This window comes from Diadema setosum, chromosome 6, assembly GCF_964275005.1.
Source record: "Diadema setosum chromosome 6, eeDiaSeto1, whole genome shotgun sequence".
NCBI classification, from domain to species: Eukaryota; Metazoa; Echinodermata; class Echinoidea; order Diadematoida; family Diadematidae; genus Diadema; species Diadema setosum.
Window position 1 is genome coordinate 40246282 of NC_092690.1, and position 17007 is coordinate 40263288.

At 38.9% G+C, this 17007-nt stretch overlaps 1 protein-coding gene across 1 annotated transcript; it reads left to right on the forward strand.

Annotated features, from left to right (window-relative positions):
• The first annotated feature begins 8119 nt into the window (after window positions 1-8119).
• Window positions 8120-17004, forward strand: LOC140229796 (sacsin-like). The gene is given in 7 exon segments (XM_072310030.1): window positions 8120-8167; window positions 9852-9876; window positions 10692-10774; window positions 11733-11991; window positions 12872-14437; window positions 15148-16976; window positions 16978-17004. Coding segments are annotated over 7 exon segments (3837 nt in total).
• The last annotated feature ends 3 nt before the right edge of the window (window positions 17005-17007 follow it).

Consider the following 17007-nt stretch of genomic DNA (forward strand, 5'->3'; position numbering starts at 1 on the left):
TACTTCACATCATCAATGCCAGACAAACCTAACGCGCGGATTTTCTTTCTGTGACCTTTATACACACACGATAAGTTCACACACAGAACACAACTAGGCCTATACACAAACACTATAATATAACTAAATCACCGAATTATTTGTAGGGTGACCAAAGTTCCGTCTCCTGATTGGCTGCTGGTAAAGGAAGTACATACGATCATTGCTTATACGTTATACCATATTTCACATAATTTATGAAATGAGGCCCAGCCCAGGCAGTGGACTCGTGCTGAGCACATGTGTAAGAGTTCTGTGGTGCTGAGCAGTGAGCGCCGACTTCATAATTGTACTCTGTATTTCCTGCTTGGGCGGAACGAGGGTGAGATGTATTGTTAAGTGTCAGCTGGCAGGTGTCGTCGCATGGGCTCCAAGATGTGTGATGAGAGAACCAACAACAAAACGTCTACACCATTGTGTGATCGAACATCAAGATGAACCATCTTCCATTTTCCGTCACGTTTTGGCGATCTGGGGCATCTTTTCTCTGCAGCCTTTAGCCCACATCGCCGAGTATGTTTACCCGTATGTTTCGCTTCCCATCAAACTGCATCTGAGGCATTTCATTAGCGTATAAAACAGAGATCCCTCGTAAATACGACTGATACGAGAATATCACCGGAACAAGAAAAAAGACAGAATGGAGAAGGAGACGTCTCAGTGTGCAACGTAAAAAACAAACAAGCAAACAAACATGCAGGCACAACAAACCAGTACTCAATAATACTCTTATTGAGGGATTCGATCAGCGTTCCTCCCCTACTGTAGATCCGCCTCACCTGATTTGAAACGTTTTGTTAAAGCCTCGATCGATCCAGTCATGTCGGTAAGTTTCCACAGTTTTCAAAGTACTTTCACGGAAATAATCGATGCAAGTATTAAAATAGACATTATCATTAAGAATGTAATTACCACTTAAATATTCGTAAAGCACCTTTCTTGACAATTTTCAAATTTGTTGTGCATCCGTTAGCTCGTATAAAGCATTATACTGTGAAAGAACCGTCGATCACGATCTATACACTCATTGTGATATAAAACACACATGAATGGTTTTCACGCAGGTAGATCGAAAAGGAAAATCTGAATATTAAAAAGCCCTGTTCAACCGGGGAAGTACCCTTGGGAGAGCACCTATTAAATAGCTCATGCACCTCGCTGTCCTTCAAAAGACACCTTACGAATTGTTTGGTCTCTTGCTCTCGTTGCTCCTTCCTCAGTCTCAACACAGCGTGAATCCAATGTTTAACTTTAAACCCAAACTTAAAGGGATGGACAGTATTGGTGGAGATGAGAATTGGGCTTTTAACTTTTTGCGAGATACCAAGACAACACTTATGAGATAGTACAGAGCGTACCATTTAAAGAGGAATTCAAATTTTGTTTGATGAAAATCAGGTTTGGAATGACTGAAACATTCAAAAACAAAGTAAAACAAAGCAATCGTAATAAAATGTGGGTCACACACTTTATTAGAATCGGTCTATTTTGGATATCTCAGACATTTCAAAACCATTTTCATGAAATAAACGTTGAATCCTCACGGAATTACATGCTCTTTCATATCTCATAAGTGGTTTCTCATTATCTCACCAAAAAATGTTAGAAACCTGAAATTAGGTCTCAACTAAAACTAGGCGATCCCTTTAATGTGCAATCTTACTAATCTTACGGCTAGGTAGCCTACATCTACGAGGAAAATCAGAACATTTCAAAGTCTCTACGGTGTAATGCTGTTACATATTGAAATGAAATGAAAATGAAATATTCCATAAGTAACACACAGAGCAAGTTTCACGATTTGACTGTAATAACCCTGACAACTATTGATAAGTAAATTGTTCGAAATGCAATAGTTCTCATACACTGGCAAACCTTTCCCTTTCAGACTTACCCCCCCCCCCCCCCTGTTATCACATTGCCATTATTATGTCCCTACCCTGTACAATACTGTCAAACAGGTGTTAAGTTAGAGTAATATGTCATTCTTAACTGATTAATAAGTGGCCCAGAATTAGAAATAAGATATAGCAATATGGTAACTTTGAGTTTGACTTCAGGTACATTCTAGGGAGCCTCGAGGTGAGCAAGTCAAAGGTACTGCATGATTACCATATGAGAGCAATGCTTGTAGAAAAAAAAAGTTCGAGTCATCGTATTTGTTGCATACGGCCTATGTGTAGCTCAGATTTACCACACAACATCCTCCCATCAAAAATAAAAGATTAGTAAAGCCTAGAATACAAGGAGATATCACTATTTTTTAACTAACCATGTAGACAGTTCGGCATTTTGTGTATCATTTGCACATGAAACAAAAAACAAGCATTAGTGTTTTGAAATAGTTCTAAAAGTGAGTAAGGGATAAAACAACAACTGCAAAAATCTGAATCCGTTTAATCGATGCTAAGTATTGTTAGATACACATGTTAACAATATTTATGATAAAATGCTTCCAGACTTAATAGTCTACAGTTATTGTTTTATTGTCATGTTATTGAAAAATACTGATATCTTTTTACATTTTGCGCTTTATTGCGAAAAATGATATGGTAGGATGTTTTGTGATGCCACAGACCTACACAATATGCATCAAATGTGATATCTTGAACATTTTTTAGTCACTGCTATCAAAGTAAACTGGACCTTTAACATTGCTTATATTGATTAACTATTTTACACTGGTTGTTTCTATCAGAACTCACATTTTTTAGAGCTATTTTGAAGCACTACGGCTGCGTTTTTGCTTTATGTGCTAATGGTATTTCATGCCTTAGCTAACCAGACTTTAAAGGGTGTGTACAGTTCTGGTCGAGGTGAAGATTAAGCTTTTAACGTTTTGCGAGATATTCAGAAACTACTCTGATATGTCAAAGAGCATGCAGTTCTAAGGGGTATCAAAAGTTTATTAGATGAAAATCGGTTTTGAAATGGCTGAGACATCCCAAAACAAGGTGAAACAAAGATATCCTAATAAAGTTATGGCATGTCGCCTTTTATTATTAGCAATTTTTTTTTTTATATCTTCGCCATTTGTTCGAAAGCCATTTTTCATCAAATAAATGTTGAATCCTTCTTAAAATTACATGCTCATTCATATTTCATGAGAGGCTTTTCATTATCTCACGTAGGAATGTTCAAAACATGAATCCCTACCTCAACCAGTACTGTACAGTCCCTTTAATCAGTTGCGGTATTCGGTATTATGAACATGGAGGTAACGTGATTTTTGTCTGGCATTCGATGCAGAACATACATTATGATGAACAGAACTCGCGTGACATTGCATGGCCAACATGCTGGCGGCGAGATGTCGCGCATGCGCTGTGGATCTCCTTCGCCAGTTGAACGCAGCCCCAACAACCTATTTTTGGCGACGGGGAATTTGGAGTTTTAGTCGGGAAGGAAGTGTATGGCAGGAGAAGCAAGCAAGCAGATGAACGAAACATACCGTGCATTAATTTCGTGAATACAATAAGTTCGCGGTGTCATTGTGGAAATGCAACTCACTCTCGGGTACTACTAGGTGTTACAGAAACATTTCCCACTTTTGATTCTTAATAGTTAAAAAACTAAATATCAGATAAAACTGTCATTGATAAGAGTAATAGCTGAATAGTGTACAATTTAGTTGGAGGTGATTTGAATATGAAAGCGTTTATTAGTTTCATGAAATCAATGATTTATTTCAATGTTAAGTTCCAGATTTTGAGCAAATTTTAACCCTCTGTACGAAAATTGAACTTCACACAGGAACTAATGATGTGTATTGCCATGTTGGTATGTGAGTGTGTGCTTACATTACAATGACCCTGAACAATGGACATGGCTACCACCTATTCAGAGCTCTGCTCCAAGGCACACAAATGCTTGATTAATAATATTCATGTGGATTGCCCTGAGCACTGCTAGTCTGAATTCATGACACAGGGTGAACTGCATGTACATGCAAAAAGTGAGCACATGTTTCCATGTGCTTGCATACACCGCATTTCACTATTGATAAAGACTAGCTGTGGTAGTGGAATTCGTCATAAATATGTCATTGAGCATTCCAATCCTGGCCATTGTCCAGGACCATTGTCTGGTTATCAACAATTAACATACTCCTATACACACCAATAACCTCCTGTGCAAATTAAGTTGAAGTTGAAGTTTCGAGGGCTGAAAATAGAGCAAAATCTGAAACCTAACTGAAAAATAAGAATGATGAATTTAACAAAACTGAATTCTATCATGCTTTCATTTTCAAATTACCTCCAACAAAATTGAACACTATAATTCAGCTATCGGTCATTTTAATGTTAGTGTTATCTGATATACGTGTATAGTTTTTGAATTATAAAGGATCAAAAGTGGGAAATGTTTTTGTAACGCATAGTAGTATTCACAATGCCGTGCGTGTTTCGCCATTGTGTTATACGGTTACAGCTCGTTATTCCGAAGGTTCGCTATTCCGAAGGTTCTTTAGTCCGAAGGTTCGTTATTCCGAAAATGTGATGAGGTTTGTTTAATATTCCGAAGGTTCATTAATCCAAAAATGAAACAAAGCCCGTTTTTCCGAAGATTTGTTACAAACCCTATATCATTTCGGCCTCATGAACCTTCGGAATAGCGAACCCTTCATTTTCGGATTAACGAACCTTCGGAATAACGAACCCTTTTTCATTTTCGGATAAACGAGCCTTCGGAATAACGAGCCCTATTTCATTTTTGGATTAACGAACCTTCGGAATGACGCACCGTCGGAATAACGAATCTTCGGAATAACGCAACAAAATAAGTTCGGATTAACGAACCCTTTTTCATTTTCGGATTAACGAAACTCTAGGTATATGGAATTTGTGTGTTTCGGATTAACGAACCTTCGGAATAACGAGCTGTAACCATGGGTGCTGCCATAGAAATAAAAACAAGCTATACGTAAGTAATAAATGAGTTATGATAATAGTCTACACTTTGTTTTTGCTTGTGGTTTGATTTTTACGAGGCCAGAAATAAGTTCACTGTATCCTCGATTATGCAACGTGATTCTGGTCGAATTTATAACCCTACAAAAATTTGATGGGTGTTTTGTGTGCACCATAATGTAGACTAACAATGACGAATGTTGAAATTTCATGCTATGCATGGTGTTCATATTGTTACCTTCCCACGCCATGATGTAATCAATGCTTGTTTTGGCGATACTGCCTTTAGATCTTTTTGTTATATTATATAGGTTCGAAGATCATATCTAAGTTTTTGATTTTTATTGTGTTTATGATATTGACCACATTGTTATTATTTTTTTTGAGAGGGGGTTGGTGATGGGGGAGGTCTTTGGTATGCAGTATGCTGGAGTAAAGCTGGCTGCCTCAGTATTCACTCGTAACATAGGGTTAAAGGGATGGTACAGTATTGGTGGAGATGAGAATTGGACCTTCAACTTTTTGCGAGACACCAAGAAATCACTTACGAAATAGTACAATTTGAAGAGGAATTCAAAGCTTATTTAATGAAAATCGGGTTTGGAATGACTGAAACATCCAAAAACAAAGTAAAACAAAGCGATCTTAATGACGTGTGGGTCCCACACTTATTACAATCACTCATGTTTGGGCGGATATCTCAGCCATTTTAAAACCAATTTTCATCAAATCGAGATTGAATTCCTCATGGAATTATACTCTTTCATATTTCATAAGAGGTTTTTCATTACTAGTATCTCACCAAAAAACAAAAAAAAAAATGTTAGAAACCTGAAATTAGGTCTCAACCAAAACTATACAATCCCTTTAATGCATTTTTGTTTTTTCGCGTACACTCTGCAGCCTCCATTTTGTTGACAGGTTTTGGTGCATGATGTAAAGGGATGCAATATAGGCCTATATGAAGGGTCTTCGATCTATCATTTAACTCTCAGTAAGCCTGAGGTTTTGACCACATCTCATGATTTATACACAGCCACCTCCCCAACCAATGGAGTGGCACAGATTCGGCAATGACTCTGGAGATACACTTCCCTTTGCCTGACAAAAAAAGAAAAATTATATTATATATACATGTACTCCATTGATGTTTTCATGCATTCATTACGGCTAACCAAGTATGCATAGGTCTCAGCAGTTTCTGGATGTTGGTAACGCTGATCAATGAGCGTGCATGCTGCACCTATACCACGTGACAGAGACTTCGTACCTTACGAAATCCTGACAGGAAAAAAAACAACAATGTAATGACAATGAAAATAATGGTAATAATAATAACTACAGATTTTGACAATGCACAAACTAATACACATTATCGTCACTTGTATAATGCAAAAGGCCCTGATGTATTCTTTTACCATAAACTGTAAATATTTCATTGAAAAGATCGATTCGTTGATTCGAGTGATGAGTTTGAAGGTAAACTCATTACACAATTCCGGCGATGCACATGCGTGAGAGGTTTGTATACTTAATTGTTTCACGTGATAGATCACAAGAGTAATGTATCTTCGAGGCAACAGCCATTGTAACGTTGTTTCAAACTTTTATTTTTACCAGGTCGGTATGAATGTGCCTCTGTAAACAGATCTGGATCAGTGTAGACTTCTCGAAAGTGCGCTAAGACACACTGAGATATATCCGATGTATGGATATATACGACGTGTTGAAATAGGATCATTCAAACGCAACGACCCAATATACCATAGGCAGAAGCTCATGGCTATGTCTCTCTCTCTTGCGCAATAAGTGAGAAGGTCTAACTTTCCGTAACTTGCTCATTATGTTTTTTTTTTTTTTATAATGCGTTGGATTCATTTGCAGAGATGCCAACGTCAAGCCCTTTCTTAACAGATCCTACCGCAGGAACGTCGCGACGACGTCCGGAGGATAAAATTCCTCGCTTTGAACAAAAAACAAACGAACGAACAAACAAACAAACAAACAAAAATCCCCGGCAGAAGATTGCAAAATATAAAAGCAAAAGCAAAAGCTACCGCGGCAACGTCCGAGCAATGTTATGCAGGGACCGTTTTAACCCTAAGTAAGCCCAAGCTATTTTGACCCCTCGCAGGCCCAAGGGGGGGGGGGGCACATTGTGCCCCCTATATAACTTTTTTTATCATTTGATGTATCATCGTCATATTTGGCACATGGGTAGAACAACTCATACTCTACATGACCGTACATTTGAATTTTTTCAAGGTCACCCATGGAGTGCGCTATTTACCAAAATATAAAGAAATACATAGGAAATATGCCCAAAACATGATTTTTCTGTATTATTTCTTTATCCCCATTATATATGTCTTGTCATAGACCAATCATTTTCATATTTGCCACAAATGATAAGCAAATGAAATCTTATTATTTGTTATGGTTGAAATTTCTCAAGGTCACCACATGGGGGCGCTATTCATATCAACAAAAAGAAGTACATTATGAGACCTGAGATGAAATGTTTGGGATGGGTACATGTAGTTATGACATTTCATATTTGCATAATAGTGGAATTTTGAGATTGCAAATTGATAATATGATAAACTAATGATATTAGAGGCATAACTTGGGTGAAAGAATCAAAATAACACAAAATAGAAGGGCAATCTTCACAAAATATTATTGTTTTTCATTATCTCTATTATATTTATTGTTTTATGCCTTTGTCACTTAAAAAAACAAAGGAAATAATAAGAAAAACTTTCTAGGACCATAATTACTTCAAAGTTTGCTCCTTCAATAAATTTCAGCCAAGAAACAGCCATTTCATACACTGTAATGCTGTTAAATGAAATGGGAACAGAAAAAAGATGCAAAATCTGACTGACATGGTTGTCAGTTTATGGTTGCCATGGCAACCAGCAACATCAAATATGGCTAAATTATACATCAAAATGTTCGCAATAAAATTCTAGGAAAAGTCACCAAATTTGGTTGAAATCGGATAAAGGGCTACGGAGTGGCAAATGAAAATCTGGTAGGGGGGCACAATGTGCCCCCCCCCCCCCCTTGGGCTTTATAGGGTTAACAGGCAGAATGAAAAATATAATTGAAAAAAAATACCCGGACGCTACCCGGACGTTGTATAGCGGTAAGAAGGCTCTGTTAACATGGTGGAAGCGGAGCTTCAGAAAGCAAGTTTAGGTATGACCAGGGAGGTGGGAAGAGATACCTCTAACCTCCCTGATATGAGATGTACAGAGCATCAAAGCCGCCCTATGGAGAGAAGCGACCGTACGGTGGGGGGTGCGGGAGGGAGAGTATTCCCCCCCCCCCCCCCCCAAGATAAGGAGCTTTAGAATTTGTTTGAAAATCTTGCCTTCTTCTGCGTACTAAATAGAGTTTTGCTTATTCGGAAATAAGGAACATGAATAGGTTCTCTCAAAATATGAACGTTTTCATGGTTTTAAATCCATGCTCTGACAATTTCGTGTTTTTTTTTCCTGAGTCGCGAAAAGGGACTCACCAGGGAGGTGAGATCACCTCCCTGGTCAAAACCCCGTTATACACATGACACGTATAACAGAAGAGCATTTGGGCACATACGGCGTACTGCATGTTCAAATGCATACGACGTATATTACACGGGCTTTCAGACACATAAATCTACGTCGTATATCCATTTGATAACGCTGTAGTCTGAAATTGGGGACAGATAAAGGAGTTCCAATTATAATCCATTACAGAAACCTATTAGAATAGTGCAAATTGCATTTTTCGTACTATCAAGCTATAGGTATATTCAGATTCGTCGGAGATTATGTGTCATATTTGTGTTCATTATGACATTGTGATTAAGTATTTTCAAAATGCATGGCTAGCTACATGCTCCCAACACTCTGACAGAGCTTACAGGATTTTTTAGTACATGAATTCTGTAATAACTGATGCCCTACAAAATTAGAGTTTATACTTGTTGAACAGTAATTTAGCAGCACTGCTGTCGTTCTTTTTTTTTTAAATTACTGGTATTTCAGCGAAATGTTTGGTCACATCATCGTACACTTCGTAGATATCGCATGCTACGGCTTCAACGAATGTGCTCATAGGATAAGCTAGACATTTTAGCCTGGTTAAAAGAAACCAAAACCCAAAGAGAAATCTGAATGACTGAAAGCTGCAACATTAGCAGATCACATCAATGAAAGTTTGAGGAAGACTGGACAATCGATGCAAAAGTTATGAGTGTTTAAAATTTTGGTGTTGGAATCGCTGGATGGGGAGACTACTTGAGTTTAGGGCATCATGTGTGGACAACGATTATAAAGAAAACATATATGAAAATTCAACTTGCTTTAATTTTTCTGGCATAATGAAAGAGCACTTGACTAAGCGCTTGTACAAAGCAGGGGGAATGAATACTAACCTATACACATCAGTCAGTGCTAATTTGATAAAATGTGTAACTTTCATGAAAATGACTTTTTGTGGAATTCCCTCTATACTCTCTTTGTATTGTTGCCCACACGTGACGTCATTAACTCTAGTAGTCCCTTCATCCAGCAGATCCAATACCAAAACTTTAAAAAAAATCATAACTTTTGAATCGATTGTCTAATTTTCCTCAAACTTTCACTGATGTGCTATATTGATGTTGCTGCTTTCACTCAATTCACATTTTTCCTTGGGTTTTGATTTCTTTTAATTCAAACAGAGGAATCTAGTACAATAGTATGATAAGAAATCCTCCCTCACACAAGACGGATAAAAGTGAACATTTCGAAATTATCAAATTGGAATATTACGTAAGAAAACGTTACAAGCCTCTTTAGGAGTCTACTAACACCTCCTTCATAATATGACTTCCTTTTCTTTTTCTTTTTCCTCCACCTTCTTATTCAGGACCAGGAACTTGATGACTCAGACCGTGAGTAAACTCTCATTACGAGTGTTTTGCTTCATTATTAAGTAAATTATCGTGTAAACAAACGCAGTTCTGACAAAGATCTATTTCAAAGTATGATCCACTCAATTGAGGGGTAAGGTATAGCGTTTAAACCAACAAACGTGTGCACTTTTTGCATAATATCGTTTTTTATGTTATTCGTGACTATTTACCAAGGTAACCTCCCTGTGAATGCTGATAAAAGATGCATTTATAATGTTAGCTTGTTATTTTCCTTCTCTTGTAGTTTCTTAATTTTTACTAACGAAATTCAAGAAGAACATTGCGCTTAGATCACAGTTAGAATAAAGACATGACAACAATACACTCTGTGCACTCAATTCTACCAGCTTACAACTATTGGTAGTTGTGAATAATTGATACAAGATTATCTAAATGCAATTAATTTATGTTTAATTTCCTCTCCTTATACAATTTGAATATCGCATAAACACGTTCTTATCAAACTATTAGTGTTATTTTTTTTTTCGTGAAGCTGTTGTGGTCGGGGAACTGTATTCAACTATTGTAATGTATGCTTCTCTGAAACATACAATGAAAAGGTTAAGCTTCAAACAACTGTAACAGCAGGGATGCATGAATGCAACCCTTCCATAATGGAGCATTTAATGAATACGTTGGATGGAAACGATGGCAGGAGATAAAAGTGATAAATGAATGTCTGTCTCGGGAAAATGATTTTCCAAACAACGTGTATAATGAGCAGGATGAGGCTTGAAAGTGCTGACGTCTAAATTAGTTTTTTTTTTTTCCCATTGCTAATCTTATCTATTCAGACGAGTTTGGTATCACAGTCCCTCCTCTCGTTACGTATCTGAAGAAAATTCTTCGTGATTACAGCGACGGTCAGATCTTGAAGGTAAGTCAATGTATGATCTTTGTATATACAATATTTCTAAATAATCAAATGGCATGTCAGGGGCGAATCAGGAATTCCGTAAAAGGGAGGGGGCAAAGCTAGGGAGCGGGATGGGGGTGAGGGAGGTGTGTGTGTGTGTGGGGGGGGGGGGTATTCCCCCTCCCACCTTAGGTATTTTTTTATGTTAATGTTGGTCATCATGGGATTTCATGCCTACTTTTGATATAATTTTTAAAAACTTTATAACTCACTGTATTTATAAAATTCAAGAGGACGCGCGTCCAGTTCGCCCCACAACCCTGGATCCGCCACTGCATGTAAAAAAATTGAAAATAACACAATATAAAAACAAAACAAAGATGTTAATGCTGAATTCTTATATATAAAGTCACTGTAGGACATATATTAAAATCAACATAACCGGTTATAACCTATTTCCATTCTATCATGATGTCAAAAGTTCAAATCCTTCTAGGTATTTTAGCCATGTGAAAGATGATTATAACTCCGATGTTGCTCTTCATAATCATGAAAACAAATGCTGGAGAAGCAGTTTCGGCAAAGCCGTCTGAAATGGCAGGGTTGAAACTAAAAAGCTTACTGATTACGTTAGAGCACAATGTTTATTGTTAACATGAAACCTTTTCTTTCAACATAAAACCTAAACGAAGAAAAAATTGTGAGACAAATGAAACGTAGCCTATCGATGAGTGCGCTTTATTAATGCAGAATTTAAGTTGGGATCTTTCAAAGGAGTTGTTACTAATCCTATAAGTGATTGTACGGCACCTTGTTCACCATGTCGATTTAAAACTGGAAGGGAAATAAGTTTTAAGGCGATGGATTGTTTTGAGACTAGAAACTACAGTTTTGATGAAAATATCTTTTATTTGATTACATTAATGCAACATCGATACAATTGGATTTTGTACGTTTCCGTTTTGTTTGATTGCATAAGGAAATTCTGCAAAATGCGGAAGACGCTGGAGCCACGAAGGTTAAATTTCTTTATGACGTCAAACAGTATGGCACGGAAACACTCTACAGTGACACCCTGGCACCGTACCAGGGTCCCGCCCTCTACGCATATAACGATGCCAAATTCAAGCCAAAGGACTGGAAGGGAATACAGGAGCCAGCACGCAGCAACAAAGAGGACAACCCACTCAAGGTTGGCCGATTTGGCATCGGTTTCAACTCAGTCTACCATATCACAGGTACATTTCCGTTGAATCGCAAGTGAAGACGAGCATAATTTGTTTAACGTTCAGTGTCTCATTATTCAAAGTTTACATTATGCCCACCATTCTGTTTACTAGATGTTGTGTTTCGCATAAGATGTTGTCAGGAAAATGAGAACCAACAGGTTAGACAACATATCTTTAATAAAGAAAGAAAATTCATGCCGTTAAACATAACAAAGAAGTGTATTATTTATTAAACCCAACCCCTTCTCACCACCCCCGGAACATTCTTCCTCCCCACCCTCTCCCCGCATACTTCCCTGTGGGTTAAAATGTTTCTTGCTTTTTGATGGAAAGAAACATCGAATATTTTGCACAAAAACAAATCCCAGAAAACTACAAAACTATCTACTACATAATTCAATACAGAAATAAATAACCTTGTAACCATTTCATTTGTTTCATTTCATTTCTTTTTGTATGTACACATCTCACGCGTGTGCGTATTATGACCTTGTATTCTTGCTATTATGTGATGACTATTGCCGATCATCCCCTCCCCCCCCCCCCCGCCCAACTCTTCTGTCTGGATTTACGCTGGTGGTGCGTATCATTGGCTCGCCCTCGTGCGAGTGTGTGATAACTATCGTTGATCATCTCCACACTCCACGATACGGATTTACGTCGGGGTATGATACGTGTATGATACGTGTATGTTTACCTGCTGCTAATTTCTTTTGTGTACTTACCTGTCACAAAACAATTTTAAATAATGGGTAAATTCATCGAAATCAGGGGGATAAAGACCTAATTTGTATGAAAACAAATAATATACAATAAAGAAAATGACGCAAAGTTATATGATGACCTTTGACGATACATTGTTACATGGAAGCTTTTATTTTTTTCGCAGATCTCCCAAGCATCATGAGTGACCGTAGGGTAGCCTACTTGGATCCATTGGCGAAACACTTCAGAAATAATCATGGTCTCCCCCAGACAGGATTCCGATTTGACCTGCAAAACTCAAAGGACCAAAACACCTTTCGTGCATGCGAAGACCAGTTCCGACCGTATCGACAAATTTTCGACGATGTCAAAGACGGGTTCCGTGACGGACAATTCGACGGGACGTTGTTCAGATTCCCGCTGCGAGAGACAGAGAGTGAACTTTCTAACAAAGTTTATACGGATGAAAAGAAGATGGACGATCTCCTTGACGCTTTCCTTGTTGATGCGGATGTCGTGATGCTCTTCCTCCGGTCACTGAAAGAAGTCGAAGTTATGAAGCGACCGACTGACCAGAATTCTCGTCGCATTGTTCGCGTTAAGGCAAATGTTACAGGTCATGAAGAACAACCGACTGGGCAGGATCAGTTCGCGCGACAGTTGGTGGAGTATTGTTCGAGAACTGTGGCTAATCGAGAAGACCTTGCGATGTCCTATGATGTCAAGATATGTTCTGAAAACGTAGAAGGATCAAAGACTACTCGTTGGATTGTTTGCCACCACATCGCAGGTGCCGCTATGAGTCCAGAACTTTCCGATATGGCTGTTAAGCAGAACCTGTTGCCATGGACGGCTATTGCCGTTCCTATCAGTATCATGGAAGATGAACATGACAGATCTTTTGGAAGGGTCTTCTGTTTCTTACCACTTCCTCCAGGCGAAGAAAGCCGTACTGGATTACCCGTTCACTTGCACGGGTTTTTCGGAATTCAGAGTGACCGCCGGGCGATCAAGTGGCCTGGTCCAGATCAAACAGATATTCCCGCGAAATGGAATGAATTGCTTGTAAAAGAAATTCTTCCGTCCGTATACGTCAGAGCCATAACAACTTCAATAAATGCAGATGACGTCAGCGTGGAGAGCATCTACTGTGCATGGCCTGACGAGTCATGCGTACATGACAAGTGGAATGTTATTCTCGAGCCTTTCTTTGAAAAACTGTTCGAAGAACGTGTCATACACAGCGAGAACAATGGATGGTTGAAAATCGGAGAAGTCGTCTTTAACGATTTGTCAGTGGAAGACGAAATGGAAGTGGTTATACTGAAGTGCCTTCGGTACGCGGATCAGCCCTACGCATCGCTCCCCAAGTTCTGCATGAAATCCATCAGGGACTACTTCAGAGGGGACATCGTCACAACAACCCCGGCACTTCTTCGTAGGTGCATTCGCAGACATGAGTCTGTCCTCGAAGATCTCAACAGTCAGGAGAAACTTTTGATTCTCGAATACATCATGTCAGATGGAAAGTACTCTGAGTTGACCACGCTGCCACTACTTCCTCTCGATGACGACAGTTTCATCCCTTTTGAAGCTTCGGATGATGGCAGGTTTATCTCACTTGGAGACTCTCATAGAAAGGTGTACATTCCTACCGCCCGATTTCCACGCGTCCTCATTCCTGGAGAGAGTCAGTCTTTCATTCGAACTACAGTATCTCAAGCACTTCGAGACTCTCTTACCAAAGTTTGTAAGTGCCGTATTTTACATCCATTTTTCGTTGTATTTAAAAAATCTTCACTTTACGTGTAGTCGGAGCCACATGTACATCGATTAATCTTTTTCATACTCTGCTGACAAACATATTATCTAAGTTCATGATTTATTTCGTAGAGTATTGAAGGGAGTAAGATAACGTCCATGTGTTTCCTTGACGTTCTCATGAGAGTGTAATCTAATCTTGTCTTTCATGTTTTGTTAAAAGATGCTCTTAAATTACAGAGATCCCTCTTATAGCTTAAAGAACGAAAATATCCTAAAACAAAACCTATTTGTAATGGTTTCTAATTACGCACATTTCGTCATTGATTACTGCAGTAAGGAAATTATTTACTCTTCTGTTTATTTTCAGTTGTTTTAAGTGAAAAAGATAACTGAATTAGTAACATGAGTGTATGTATGCACTTCTCGAATATCTGTAATGGTAGCATAAAAGTGACTGGTGATTTTCAATTGTCTTCTTTATCGAAAAGAAACCATTGATAGGAAATCGTAATTCTTTGATATCAAATGAAGATGATGCATTATCACTTTAAACCTGCTCTAAAAACAGATATATCAAAATTTTATGAAATACAATGTAGTGAATTGTTTTGAGACTGTCCAATGCATCTTCAAGTGTAATTGCATCATGATTCTTTCATAATGTTCCTCTTCCTTGTGTTTTATTTCTGATTGCAGCCGCACAGGGCAGGTTTCAGCTTGAGGTCTTGAGCTTAGAATCAGTTGCTACACTTCTCAGACGCAGATTTGGCAGATGGCAGAAAGAGCCAGGAATCGCCAACCAACCACCTGCTCCATGGCTGGAAGCAGTCTGGAATATGTTTTACAAAGAGAGTCCGGACAATCTGTCCCAATTTGAAGGGCTGCCCCTAATTCCACTTTCAGACACAAACGCTGCCGAGGTTACACTCAAAGCACTTGCAAAAAAGTCGGCTTTGATTGTCAAAAGAAATGGGCAGGTTGCTCTGGATGAACAGCTCGAAGGCGTCCTTGTCAAGATTGGCATTGAAGTTCTCAACTTCACAGATTACGTCATCCGGCACCCTGCAGTGATATCCCAAGGTTACATTCAGCAGCCAGTTGCAGACGGAATTCTTACGGCAACTCAGAACATAGATTGCAGTTCTCTTATCAACAAGTTACAAGGCCTCAAGGATAGCGAACGTGACCTCTTCAACAAATGTATCGCCAATGCAACAATCAATTCCTCGGCCCGTGATCTACTGCTTTCTCTTCCACTCTTCAAGACACTTTGTGGTTCTGGCGCTTCTTGTACATCGATAGTTAGTGCAAGGGAATCTATCGGACACATTGACATTTCTGCAAATGAAACGAAAGACCTCCCTCAGCCAGTAAAGTTACAAAGAGCTGTTATCGCAGCGGACCACAATGTGAAACCTCTCCTGGACAAATTGAAAATTGACGTTCTTTCAAGGTTCGACGTCATCAATCACATAATGCGAGAACTCCACGAAGGTATATTGTACACCAAATCTGATGTTCAAAGCGTCACACTCTGGCTCTTGAGTCACTGGAATGAGATCAAACATAAATGTGAATCAAGCAAGCACGCGCTCCAAAAACTGAAGTTTGTTCCCACAGACAACTCCTCTTCAACACTGAAATCACCTTCCGAACTCCTTCAAATCCAGGATCAAACTCTCCACAAGCTCTTTGGAAAACAAGGATTATTTCCAACTGAACCCTTCACAGAACCAGAAGTCCTTTCAGCTCTGGGAGAACTTGGCATGCGAGGACAGGACAAGGTAAATGTGGACGAGGCAGTCATGTGTCTTGATATTGTTTCCCTGTCAAACAATGTTGATCTCGCTCGCTCCTTTCTGAAGTTCCTTGCCAATAACATGAGGCTTTTGAATTCTTATTCATCAAGAATTTCTTGCACTTTGGCAGCTTACATCAAGAGCAAACCCTGCATACCTTACGAGCAGGATCAGCCTTCATTCTATCCATCTCAGCTCCAGTGGTATCAACTGCCTTCTTCATTCCTCTCCACTCCAAGTGAGACTATGCTCCTCTCAAGAGAGAATTCCATGTTGTGTGGGTCACTGGTTCCACTAACGAAAAAGGTCAGCCACCACATGCCACTGTTTAGGCATCTTCAAATGGATTCGAAGAAACCAACTTTGCAGAATGTGACAGAACAGTTGAAAAAGTGTGTCCAACTCACTCAAGAGTCCCGTGATGTAGATCCCATTGAACTTGCACCGATGGTCAAAACCATATATGCCTTCCTCTTGAACGAATGGAAAGTACAAAGAGGAAATGTACTAAAGTACTTGACAACAGTTCAATGTCCAATATGGAATGGTGCCGGATTTTCAGACCCAACAGAGATGTGCATAGATGATCTTCCGTTTAATATGTCTCCATATATTACACAGATTCCCGATACTATGAGTCAATTTGCAGATCTGTTTCGTGATCTTGGAGCGAAATCAACTGTGAATGCTAATGTGGAAACATTGGTTGACATTTTGCACGAAGTAAAGAAATCCTGTGAGCAATCAAGGGTGAATG